The 12292-nt window shown below is 57.0% G+C and overlaps 6 protein-coding genes across 6 annotated transcripts; 3 read left to right on the forward strand and 3 right to left on the reverse strand.

The window, feature by feature from the left end:
* Positions 1-42: 42 nt before the first annotated feature.
* On the forward strand, positions 43-889 carry L226DRAFT_572829 (Ctr-domain-containing protein; the record flags this gene model as incomplete). The annotated part of the gene is made up of 4 exons (XM_067684734.1): positions 43-138; positions 285-663; positions 721-799; positions 856-889. 4 exons carry the CDS (start codon positions 43-45, stop codon positions 887-889), a joined length of 588 nt encoding a protein of 195 aa, XP_067533279.1.
* A 299-nt stretch (positions 890-1188) lies between these two features.
* L226DRAFT_466380 (DUF1768-domain-containing protein) lies at positions 1189-1929 on the reverse strand (the record flags this gene model as incomplete). Its single annotated transcript, XM_067675972.1, has 2 exons — positions 1189-1584; positions 1723-1929. The coding sequence occupies 2 exons, from the start codon at positions 1927-1929 to the stop codon at positions 1189-1191; spliced, it is 603 nt and encodes a 200-aa protein (XP_067533280.1).
* A 275-nt stretch (positions 1930-2204) lies between these two features.
* L226DRAFT_466399 (CTR copper uptake transporter) lies at positions 2205-3048 on the reverse strand (the record flags this gene model as incomplete). Its single annotated transcript, XM_067675974.1, has 3 exons — positions 2205-2301; positions 2357-2554; positions 2771-3048. 3 exons carry the CDS (start codon positions 3046-3048, stop codon positions 2205-2207), a joined length of 573 nt encoding a protein of 190 aa, XP_067533281.1.
* A 1482-nt stretch (positions 3049-4530) lies between these two features.
* On the forward strand, positions 4531-6801 carry L226DRAFT_511398 (uncharacterized protein; the record flags this gene model as incomplete). The annotated part of the gene is made up of 6 exons (XM_067678300.1): positions 4531-4886; positions 4936-5094; positions 5148-5606; positions 5662-5984; positions 6108-6287; positions 6346-6801. Exons 1-6 carry the CDS (start codon positions 4547-4549, stop codon positions 6799-6801), a joined length of 1917 nt encoding a protein of 638 aa, XP_067533282.1. The 5' UTR covers positions 4531-4546.
* A 78-nt stretch (positions 6802-6879) lies between these two features.
* On the reverse strand, positions 6880-7792 carry L226DRAFT_466620 (uncharacterized protein; the record flags this gene model as incomplete). The annotated part of the gene is made up of 3 exons (XM_067675990.1): positions 6880-7385; positions 7445-7541; positions 7592-7792. Coding segments are annotated over 3 exons (804 nt in total), but the record flags the coding sequence as incomplete, so codon positions are not given.
* Positions 7793-10012: 2220 nt separating this feature from the next.
* L226DRAFT_572834 (uncharacterized protein) lies at positions 10013-11878 on the forward strand (the record flags this gene model as incomplete). The annotated part of the gene is made up of 7 exons (XM_067684735.1): positions 10013-10097; positions 10173-10467; positions 10517-10706; positions 10768-10829; positions 10883-11207; positions 11275-11430; positions 11480-11878. 7 exons carry the CDS (start codon positions 10013-10015, stop codon positions 11876-11878), a joined length of 1512 nt encoding a protein of 503 aa, XP_067533284.1.
* Positions 11879-12292: the final 414 nt, after the last annotated feature.

Consider the following 12292-nt stretch of genomic DNA (forward strand, 5'->3'; position numbering starts at 1 on the left):
GTTGCTGTCTTCGCCGTCATGGACATGTCAGGGATGTCAGCAATGTCATCGGCCACGGCCACGGCCACCTCGGCCGCCGCGAGCGCGACCAGCACTGCCGCCATGAGCATGGGTGGTAGCAGTTCATGCAAGATATCAGTAAGTTCTCTCACGTCGCTATGCTGTTCCTATATTCTCCATGGTCTTCCGTTACTCGTGGAGTGTTATTGGTTGCGGAGAAACGCCTTACTATCCCACCTCCCTCCGTTTGATAAGCTCAGATGACTGACAGGTCCCTTCGACAGATGCTTTGGAACTGGTATACCGTTGATACCTGTTTCCTCGCACGGTCCTGGCACGTCCACAGCAAGGGTGCCTTCGCCGGTTCCTGCATCGGCGTCATTTTCCTCGTGATTTCCCTGGAGCTCCTCCGCCGTCTTCAGCGCGAGTTCGACCGGTACCTCCACCGCCTGAACGGCACGGTCACTACCGCATGTTGCCCCGGGGCAGAGGCAGGCAGCGACGCCGGAAGCAGCAAGGGCTTGGGTCTCAACATCCCGACCTTCGTGCGCCGTTCGGGCGTCGGTCACCTCAAGCTATGGCAACAGGTGGCTCGTGCAGCTCTATTCACGGTGCAATTTGCGGTCGGATATTTCGTCATGCTGCTCGCTATGTACTACAACGGTAAGTCCCTTCCCATGGCTTTACGTCTGGCGCATACCAACTTCCCCGTCGTTCCAGGCTACATCATCATTTGCATCTTCATTGGAGCCTTCCTCGGCGCCATCATATTCCAATGGGATACCTACACTAGGGTTGAGTACGTATCGCTCTTCGGTCCCCGTCAGATTCATATCCTGATGCTCCTTGTCCTAGGGGCCCCGAGACACGAGATTCATGTTGTAACTAATTTCCATCACGACCGTCACGTCTGAATGTCGCGGACGGCAATGAAACATGGAACTCGACTGCATCGGGTTATTACTTGTCCAGAGAGTGTTCCATGTAATCACCTACAGTTGTAGTCGCTGTAGGACGATGAAGCCCAGTGGTTACATACCTCAGTCGAGTTCGACGTGTGCAGACACCAGCTTAAGAGTTCACGAAAGCCTCCAGAAATACAGTCAGATTAGATCCAGGCGCGCTCCCCGCCAACTATCCATCTTCTCCCCAGGTATCCAAGCTACCACGAAAGTTCAAGTTCGAGTATTACGAGCGAACTGCATCTTCTTCATCTTCTCTCTTCTCCTCACGCCCCTCTTCCTCCCCCCTCAAGATCCTCCTCACCTCCTCCAAAGCCCTCCCCAGCAAATTCGCGCCCCAAAGCGCCCTCCCCTCTTCACTAACACACATCTCCCCGGCCCGCTTCGCGCCATACCCCACGCCCCACACGCGGTCCATGTGGCTCGCCTCCACGATCTCGCGCTCGCCCGTCGCGAGCAGCAGCGCGCGCAGCTCGGGGTTCTGCCGGAACTTGTGCAGCAAGCCCTCGCGCACGATCCTTGCGCGCTCGCGCGCCCACGTCTCCTCCTCGAAGTTGCCCACTTTCCGCCCGAGCGCCTTCACTTCCTTGGGCCCTGGCACGCGCGGCGCCGTCACCGTGCTCTTTGTCTTTTTGCGACAGCGGCAGCGGGGCCGCGCGGTGCGCACTGGGCCGCCGTCTGTAGACGCATGCGCATGCGAATGAACGTCAGGAGGATCGGCGGCGGTAGTTGGGGCCTTCTCGGAAAAGTGATGCCCGACGATGCGCTCGAAGATCTTCTGGTCCCCGAACAGGAGTGCCTTCTGGCCCATCATCCAGTGTTCTGCGGTCGGGAACGTGACGTCGTGTTCCTTGCCGTCGGGGAGGGTGATGCGCGCGGTGAAGGGCGATTTGTACCACTGCGAGGCCCAGCCGTGCAGCTGTTCGGGCTTCCAGAAGAATATGAAGTCATCAGCCGTGCGGGCCATGATGAGAGATGAATGGTTCGAAGGAGAGATGGCTGGCGCATTGCCAGCAAGGTCCCGGTGTTTTGAGGTTGATAACGACGTCGAGTCAGGTGAACGCGGGCTTGACAGCGCACAGCCCCATGAGGACTACGCGGTGCCGCTAACTATCACTCGCATGACAGCAGAAACAAATGTCGTACACATGGAATCGCGAACACATCTACAAGTACATTTCCAGTCAATTGTCCTCATAGATAGAAGTCGTGAAGTGAAGAAGTCAAGTCAGTGTCAGCGAGTCAGTGATGCCCAGCGTGGCTGGCGAACCGCCCGAAGAGCGCTTCCCCAACACCCAGACCAACGATGATAGATATGATAAATCCAACTTGGTACGTCCTAAGCAGAGAGGTGAGCGGACGAGCTCGAGGCCACAGATGATTGAGCAACATACATGACGACAAGCATGATCGCGAAGTGCAGCGCGGCTTGAATGGCGTGGGTGATACCCCGAGTGACGTCGTGAGACAAAATGAAGGGTGGGCCACTACGCATCGTTACTGCATCGCGCACGCGGCCAGGGAAGACGGTAGAGGGCTTCTTCTCCCCGGAGGACGGGAGGTTAAGTCTGTCCGCTTGGACGATCTGAGCCCTGGGACCATACATGTCAGCACAATGTTTGATAGTAGAAGGTAACAGGGGATACACAGAGCTGTCGTTGCCCTTGGACAGCACTATCTGGTCGGTAGGGACCGCGCATACACCAAGTCGAGGTCATCATGATCCAGACAATTCGAATGCGCCAACTTATGGGGCGTACAGTATGGGAGATATGGGATAGGAAAGACTTCTTGAAAGGTACACACACCTCTTGCTCCAGTGCGCCTCCATCATCGCCCGACACGCCGCAATCCACCTATCCACCAACCCCAGCAGGAACAGGCCGATACAGGTCCCAACCATCGCACCAGTGCTAGACGGGACCCAACCGTAAAACCAGAGGATGTCTCCGGGCGTGAAGTGCAGCCAAGGGAGCATCTCGCCTGCCGACAGATCCATGGCACCGTCCATGCTCATGTCCATGCCATTACTGTGTGCGCAGGCTGTCGCCGCGAGCGCGATGAAAACGTAAAAAGAAAGTGGCATGGCGGAGGCACGACGCTGACAAAGTAGACGGCAGTTGCGAAAGACGGTGAAACTCGAAGGCCAAGGAGTTGGGGGGATGGGGGGGAGGAAGGGGCAGAGTGGAAAACGATAAGACAGTTTAACACGGCTTACGTAATCAGAACAAACAAACATAAATCTTGTACTGTTCGCATGGCGGTACCGGACCATCGCACAGTTTCACTGGTAAGAAGACCATTCATCGTCGCATGCTATCACACTTCTCACATCCCGAACATGCTGCAAATGAGAGATGGGACGGACAGGTGGAGGGCTTGCGAACGCCGCTTGTCTTGCATGAACGAATCACATTGTCGTGAATCGTCATGAGGTCGTCACGGGGATGTCGTACGATATCCGGATACGCCGACGGAGATGCTGCGGTTCCCGAGTCAGCTCTAAGCGTGAGAGGCGTTCCCCGAGCCAGGACGGTGGCGGGTGCGCGATGGTCGCCTCGACAGTGCGTTAGAATGATGACGGGCCGCCACAGTTCCGTGAGGCGATCCAGGTGGGTCCCGCCGGGGTGATGGCCACGTCCAAGAGGCAACCGTCGGAGCAGATAGGAGTCAAGCGAAGACAACGAGCATGAGCTTGGGGAACCTGGTCGGTTGGGGAGCGGATGGGGAGCGGATGGGCGACATCGACTTGTTAGGCTGTTGGATGGAAGAAACCACGTGAAGTGTCGATTTGAAAAGTCGAAAGCGTCGAAGGTGTCCAACGGCCGAAGGAGAAGGCGCGCGAAGAGAGTAAACGCCGAAGACAGGATGTACCTTAGCAAGGACGTCGTCGTCTTGCGCTTCGTCTAGGAGGGGCACTGAACTAGCCCCCAACATCGGGCAGACAAAATGAAGGTCAGTACAGTCGGCTATATACGCTTCCTTTGGGCGCATATAGCCTCTGAAAATGTTGACCGACCACTGCCAGGTTGCACGAGGGATGCCTCTCACCGAGCAGGGTGTGATGAACTGTACGACGTACCCCAATAATGCCTAACTGATCCCGACATGCTATCCTGCCAACTATGTCCCTGCTCACTATCCCTCAACCTGTCTTCGTCATCCACCGACGGAGCGTCGAGGACGACGTCGAGCTTGTTGAGGATACCTCTCACTCGACGGCGACCTCATTCGAGCTTCATATATGCGCATATAGCCAGCTTAGAGCAGCGTTGGGGATGGGGAAGAGAGATAACAAAGGGGAACAGGAGGGGAGGGGGAAGATGGGGGATGGGGGGAAAGACGTGATGTTGCGGCATTTTGGCGATGAGGCAATTCGCGAGAACGTACAGGAATCCGAAATTACCCCCGCGGAGGGGAGAGGGGGAGGGGGAGGGAGAGGATCGGTCAGCATCATGTGACGGGTAGGGGGGAGAGCCCCGTGGCGCCGAACTTGAAGCAGACGCCGGAGCCCGCCGTCCTGGGCGGGATTGGGCGCTTCCTGTGCGCCCTCGTCTCCTCGTCCCCTCTCTGTACCGTTACGCATGCTCACAATTCGTGATGTTCTGAGCTCTCTCGGCGGTGTGCCGAGCCTTCTCAATACGCCTCTTCCCGCTTTCAGTCAATTCATACGCCTTGCAAGCAAGCTCCGCCCAGCCATCGTGCATCAGCAGGTCCACCACTGGACTCCCAGCGTCGCTCCTCAGTCCCTCCCGGACGACGTCTCCCGATTTCTAGTTGGTCGATTGTCAATACCTAAGACGTCGGTGGATGGATTGTGGGAGGCTTTGAAGGATGGGATCTGGTACGATGGGCCGTCGCTGCTGGGGGAGGACTGGGTGCCCCTTCCCGAGTGTACCCCAGAGTCTGCAAGGCCGCGTCTTTGTACGTTTGCTTGTTGAATGTGTTGCATTGTTATGAATAAACGTCATAGCGGCACGTATGCTGTTTCCCCCTGCCCAAGTCTGCATGAACAGTGAATGCCTCGGTCATGGCAAGCTCCTGCGGTGGAAGGACGATCCGAAGCGTATCACATTGTTCACGTTTTCTGAAGGCGTGCAGGATGCATTGGCAGTTCAGTTGCAATGTTATCGTGAGTTGTGTCCCATCTTTTATGCATTTATTGTATAATAATCCCCCCGCCAGGCTGTGGCACTGTCTACTACCCCAATTACACTGCCTACCAGGGCATCCGTCGTTACTACGCAGGACTTCCTGAGTTTGTGCAGGTCTCCGACCATAAATATGTGGAGCGCACTGTCCTTGAACACTTCACAATGCTCTCTGTCCTGTCTTGGACTTCTGCTACCAACGCTGCCCATATCTACCACGAATCCCTCTCCCAGCTCAAGGACGCGGAACGTGAGATTGCTCGCTATCGCCTTCGTGCTGAGCATACCTGGGATGGTTTTGTGATCCTTGCACTCCTGCGCGATGCTAGAGACCAGTCCACGGTGCTTGAGGTCCCCAATGGGGGAGAACAGAAGGACCGGTTCACCGCTGCGATGCGCGCTCGGAATGAGAGGATACGGCGGTCAGGACAGCCAGAATATGCACACTACTGCACGCGATGTGTTCGACGTTTTGATGACGACGGTGAAGCAGGTTTGTTGTATATTCCTTCTCTCATGGCTTCACTGACATTGACCTCCTCGTTTAGCTTTCATTGACTGTATCGTCATCGACGGCGTCAGCATTGGTCGTCCATGCTGTGGTGTTCGCCACTGTCGCGGCGAGCTCCGCACCCCACAGGACCACTGGTGTCTCGAGCACATGGACCAGGCCAACTTCTGCGTGGTTGAGGGGTGTCGTCTCCCACATCGACTTCGCTTTAGAACTTGCGAGCTGCATGCTGCCATAGAGGAGCACTACGACGCCACCGGCAAGGGCATGTTCAACCTGCGCACACGCCTGCAGCGTCAGCGTGTATCACATCCTACCGACTCCATCACCCCTGCCGCACCTGTTGATGAAGAGATTGAGGTGGAAGTTGAAGGAGGGAGGGTCGTGTATGCCTCTGGGTTGGGTCTAGCACCAGCGATTGCCACTGGGACTACCGCACCCTCTCAGGATGTGTCCAGTACATCTTCAGGACCGTCCTTCCAGTCAACTGCAGATGTGCCTGTCCCTATTCTATGCCCGGAGAAGGAGGTCACTGGGAACTACACCGCACGTGGACGGTTTGGTCGCCGACACACCCACAACGAGCAGACATTTGTCCGTCCATGTGCAATGATCACTTGCCGAGAGACGTTTTATGGTTCAGAGACTGTTCCGCAAGTGCTGGTAAGTTTTCAATTATCGAATGTGCATGGCACCTGCAGTACTGACGTGCTATTTGCAGGATATGCTGAAGAAAAAGCATCTGATTCCAGGTTCACGCCCAAGATACGCTTACTTCGACAACAACTGCATACTGTTCAAGCACTGTGACAGTCTGCCTGGAGAGACCATCCACCTCGAGATGGGTCTTCCTGTCGACGTCTTTCACTGGAAATGCAAGCACAAGAAGACTGACGAAGCTTGTTCCTACCATTGTAACCCCCTCGCCTTCCCTGAACTCCTTGGTGAAGATGGCAAAAGTTCGCACTTCAACTCGTCTGCAGCTGAGCAGACCAACGTCTGGTTCGGTGGCTACCATGCCATTGTTCGTGAGATGAGCGCGGTGAAGTACGACTTTTTTCTTGACGAGATGATCCTTCGAAAGAATGAGATAACACGCGCAAAGCTGGAAAGGGAGGGTTGTAGACCAGGATACAGGACTGAGCTTCGTTTCGCTAGCACTGATGTATCATCATAGACAAAGTATATCATACATTCTCAAGTGCCGGAAGGGTGACAATATGGTCCGACCGTCTACCATAACAAAGCACAGGGATCAAGCTGGGAAAACAGGGTACTTTTTCCAACCGTCCTTCCACTCCTCATACTCGGATGTCAGTTCATGCCCAGCCGCAAGATAAGCCTTGAGTGACCGAAAGCCACAACGGACATATCGAAAGAGTCCTCCTGCTGAGTATTGGGTAAGAGAGTACCGCGTCTCCTCTGGGCGCAAGCACACATTGGAGTGGCGCAGGATGGCTGAGGGGAAGAGGATGGTGGAACCGGGGGGAAACTCAATGATGAGCTTGGCATCCCAGAGGATGAGATGACCGCTGGTCTTGTAGTCGTAATTGCCAAATGCAGTGACGGCGCACATGCCAAATGCATAGTTCAGGTGGTCGAGGTGGACGGTGGTCACCGTTTGAGGTCCAGTATTGTTGGTTGCGCATGCAAAGACGTTCCCTGGGAAGTTCGGGCGTAGCGTGGGGTCGTGCTCCAGCAGGGCCTTCATGTTCTCATCGTACTCCTGGAAGACTTCCGGCACATAGTTCTGAAGTGCGGCTGTTGCGAATGATAGGGTGTGGGCTGAGGATTTGGGGGGAGAAGCGGTCGGCACTCACCGCTGGCGAAGTTTGCTACACGGCGCAAGTTGTGATCGCCGATAAGTGAGTCCATGACCTGCTGGTCGCATGCCCTATGCTTGAGGTTGCCAACTCGCTGCAGAGTGGTGTTATAGGAGTGCATCAATGAGGTGCTGTAACGCCTACCTGCTGTCCCTGGCCAAAAGAATAGCCACTGTCATCTGCAACAAAGCCTCCGCGGCGGTGGCGACCTTCGGCCCCATTTGCAACCAACTTCTTGCGTGTGTCCTCATAGAGCGAGGCCACATTGTTCACCGTCTCGCCCCAGGTTGGGTCATTTGGCGCTCCAGCAAGGAAAACAAAGCCCCTTTGCTCTGAATCAACGATGACACATGGCTTCCTGGAAGGAAATATATCAGCATGCAAGCAAGAATCCAAGGTGAAGTTCGTACACGCCGCCCCATTGCACTAACTCAAAACCAGGCAGGGCCAGTGCCCGCTTGAGGTCGAGCGGCTCATGGTGCCAAGGTTCATCCTTCATCGTGCGCCCTATCATGCCGCTTTTGGCGACATAAACGTGCTCAGGTTGCAGGACAAAGGGGGGGGCTGGGACCGTCGTCGCCTCCCCACGGTGCTTCAGGGCTGAGGCCTTGAGCGCATGGGTTGCTGTCGTCTGGGCCTTGGCACGGTCTTCACCACGCTTTTTCCTCTGCCTCTGCCTCTTCTTCTTCTTATGAAACTCCTCCTTGGTAAGGGTATCGTCAAAGGAGGGGGTGGGGTTGGCGACAGCAGCTGACATGGAGGGGTCGGGAGCGTTTGGGACAGGCGGCGGATCTGGCACCGGAGCGTGCGCTGCCAGATGACGCAGGGGCGGGAAGTCGAACACTTCCTGCTCTGGCAGAGGGCCAGGAGCAGTGTGAGGAACACCGTTGTCCATGTCCCTTGAGTCCTCTGGGGTGCTGACCAGACGATCGTCCTCGTCGGGGCCGCCGCGGTTTGCCATTGCCTGAGCGCGTTGCTCCATGGCCTCGCGGTAGAGATCCTCCACATTCACCGGGACTGGTGTATGGAGCGGGATGCCGGCATCCGCATCCCAGGGAGAGAACGCGTTGCCGGAGCGCGTCTGTGCGGAAGAGATGGGGGAGCAACCCATGCATGGGGCGAGAAACACGCACCTTGCGGAAACCAAACACCGCTGGGCAATGGGCTGCATATGGGCGTGTACATCAATCAGCCATCCGCGAGAACCTGCCTTAGCGTAGTAGAGACCAACGCGGCCCCTCAGCGGCGTGCTGGCCGAGCTCCAAGGGCGGAGCCCGCTAGGCAACCGCGAAGAGGCGCGATGGTCAACAGGGACACGTACCAATGGGTTTCGATTTGCCCATGGGGCTGCCAGTGTTCTTGAATTCGCCGGAAGCTGGAGGGCGGAGGGCGAGTGGGGAGTGGGAGGGAAGACAAGTCGACTGCGCCAGCGAATCATGCCGGCAGGGTCATGTGATCGCAAGCGCGTGACTGAGACTATGTCGTGTTTCGTACACCTGGTCGATGATATCTTCTCCGTGGAGAAGATCGACGGCAACCAGGGACAGCGTGGCGGCATCGAACCGCTGGGAAGGCAGCTCTTCGAGCTGGAGTGGTTTGGATGGGCAATCTGAACGGAGACAATTCATAGTTGAGGCGGCGTGAATTGCGTCGATGCGGAGTAGACGCACCTGTTCCACCAACTCCCCACTGCAAGTCGTACCCAACATCGTGCGGAGTCTGGGGAAGAAGGGGTAGTATAGACATGGAGTACTCGCTACATGAACTGTGAGATGTTATGGACGCTGGCATAGCAGCGACATACTGACCGTCTGATACGACTCCGACGGTTGTACGAACCGGATACCATCTGCAGGGTTCTTGAGGCGGTAGTTATCTTGACCTGGATGGGAGTGAACTCCGGAACAGGTAAGGCGTGATGCCCTTGTTGGCCAGGTGTCCGTGGTTCACGTGTGGCGGCTGCACATGGCGGTGGGTCGGAGGGTCGGGTGAAGAGAGAAAAGCGAAACACGCACCTTCACTGATGATTCCAGCAACTGCCCGCTAGCCAGATTACCTGAGCGACACCTCCTTCGGAATCGCAATGGACAGCTCTCCTTCATCTCCTTCCTGAAGCGACGAGTAGACCCTCCTCCTGAGCTCCGGATGGTTATGTATGTCTACATTGGAGATGGTGAGGTTCGCGAGGGGATCCGAATGGACGAAATCTGCCGGGTGGGAAGCAACAGTCACGCTGTGGATAGCTGCATACGGGATGAGACACACGCGAGCAAGACGCGATAACAACACAAGTCGTGACACTGACCGCATTGACGAGCGTGCAAATGTCAAGCCTTGAGGTCCTTGCTGGTTGGAACAACAGTGATCTCGGTGTGACCCTGTGGCCGGGGTTGGTGAAAGAGAGTGTGTAGGGGTGGATGTGTGACATACCCATGGACTCCCGGGCCCTCCAGAGAATTCGACGTCGGCGCGTACCTTTGGCTGCGCCAGCGCCACCCAAGTTGCGTATAAGAGGCAGGGGGATGTCGTTCTTGCCGTGGTGGACAAGCGCAACCTCTCAGCAGCATGCTGGCCGAGCTCCAAGGGCGGAGCCCGCTAGGCAGCTGCCGGGAGGCGCAACGGTCAACGGAGGAGGACGACCGGAGGGCAAGTGGGACGAGCGAGAGGACGCGTCGACCCGCGCCAGCAGATCAGGTCATGTGACCAACGCGCTCAGATCAATCAGTTTGGCCTGTGTTCCTCTCCGTGCTCATCGACCTTGTCGGCTCGAACCCTCATCTCCTCCATCCGCACATCCCCGCGCTGCTCAAGGTCCCTTCGTCGCTCCTCCTGCCCGTCGTCGACGCCGTCGCGCGCCCAAACCCCGGTGGCGAAAGCACGTTCGTGTTCCCGCCAGTGGTCCAGAGTACGAACGGAGAGGACAGGGTTCCGACGGGCGAGGACGAGGGCTCAAGGCTCCGGAAGCCTGGTGCGTCCCTCTCCTTCCTACGTCTCTCTCCCAGGCTGACCGACTACGCAGGGTGCAAGCAAGATTGCACGCACGCGCCGCGGCAGCGCTGATCATGTAAGGTCTCGCACACCGACGTACCTCCCTTTTGACGACCCGTCCTTCTTCTTCGACACTTCTGGCCGACGCTCGTGCTACATCGCACCTGAACGCTTCTACACTGCGAGCGAGAATCCCGATATCAGCGCGAAGAAGTCCAAGTTAGCGAGCGAGGATGGCAAGGGGAAGAGGGAGTTGTTGTGGAGGACGAGGGTGTGAGGGTGAGTGCACTTCTTGTGCAGCGTTCCCCTCTTTCTCAGACTCGCGATCCCAGCAACTCATCAAGCAGATGATCGCGATTGACCCTTCGACACGTCCTACGTTCGACACGCTCCTGTACACGTCGTCATCCCCCCGCGTTGCATTCAGCTCCGCAACATCGTACTCAGCGCGTATCCTCCGAATCTCCTTCTTCCCGATCCGAACCTCCGTGATATCGACTTCGAGTCAATTCCCGAGATAAGCCCCATCCCACCCATCCTTTCCGTATCCATTCTATCCGCCGCCGCCGCGTCCCTCGTCCACCTCCACATCGCATACGCCGAGATCCTATTAGCCCATGATCCCCGCATACCCAGCGCACTCGTTGCGCTCCCCTCCCTTTCCGACCTCGTCTTGTCCGAGCTCGGCCCAAAAGGCTGCGAGACCCTCAAATCCCTCACTGCGCCCCTCGAGCACGTCGAAGTCGACTTCGATGACGCTTGGGTCGACTCTGTCAGCTGCGCCTCCGTAGTCCACGGTATTCGAGCGACAGCAAGGCCAGCTGTCACACGCACTCGAGACCCTTCCCGAGTCCTCTGCCTCCGACGCTCGCATCCCCCTCTCCCGCTCCGTCGAAGTCATCCCCCAGTGCGTTGAGCTCTGGCTCGCGCTGGCACGCCTCGAGACACCAGACGAAGCGAAAGCCGCCCTCATCGACAAGACGATCGAGGCGGTTGTGCGCGAGCTCCGGCGGCACCAGGTTCTGCTTACGCGCGAGCAGGTAGTCCGCCATGTCAACGCGCACGTCCGTCTGTCCGTCCATCCACCCGCCATCTGCGAACTCGCACGCACATCTCACCGTTCCCGACTCTGCGTTCCTCCGTCGTGGCTCACTTCCTGCCTCGGCTCTCTCATCGACCCTCGGCCATGGACGTATGGCTCCTACTCTTCAGAAGCGCGGCTTCGACGCTTCAGCCCATCGACGTCTCCGCGATACACGTCGTATCGCCCCATTCGCCAGTGTACCACCAGAATGCACCGGTCAGGGCTACTACATATTCACCCTGCCACCCGTCGGCGCACTGCGCTTCGCGCCGGCTGAAAAGCGTATTGGCGTCTCTGCTTGTAACACCATCACACCAGGTGCATTCGAGGCGGGTCGGTGCACGGAGCGTGCTGCGTGAATGCGAGGGCGGTCGGGCAGACGTTCATGGGGTATTCGTAACACAATCTAGAATTCATGAACACAGGTCACATACATTGTCGAGACGGATATAGGTACATATAGTGATGTGATTCAAGCTTGGGGCGCCATGAGGTCGTCTTCATCATCGTCAGCAGTCAAGTCGATGTCGATCCTAGTGATCTCCACACGAGGCTTGCGTGTTTGCGAGGGTAGGTCCAGGTTCTTGATGTCGTAGTTGTCGCCGCTCAGCAAATCGCTGGTAGAAGATGCACTTGAAGTTGTGAGGGAGGGGACTGATTCCGAGAATGATTGAGAGGAGGAGGAGGCTGGACTCGGCAGCAAGTCGCATGGTCGTAGAAGAGGCGAGGAGGAGAGAGAGAGTGGTGGCCTTGCAAGCATGTGGTCCAGCCTG

This window comes from Lentinus tigrinus, assembly GCF_003813185.1.
Source record: "Lentinus tigrinus ALCF2SS1-7 unplaced genomic scaffold L226scaffold_21, whole genome shotgun sequence".
Taxonomy (NCBI): Eukaryota; Fungi; Basidiomycota; class Agaricomycetes; order Polyporales; family Polyporaceae; genus Lentinus; species Lentinus tigrinus.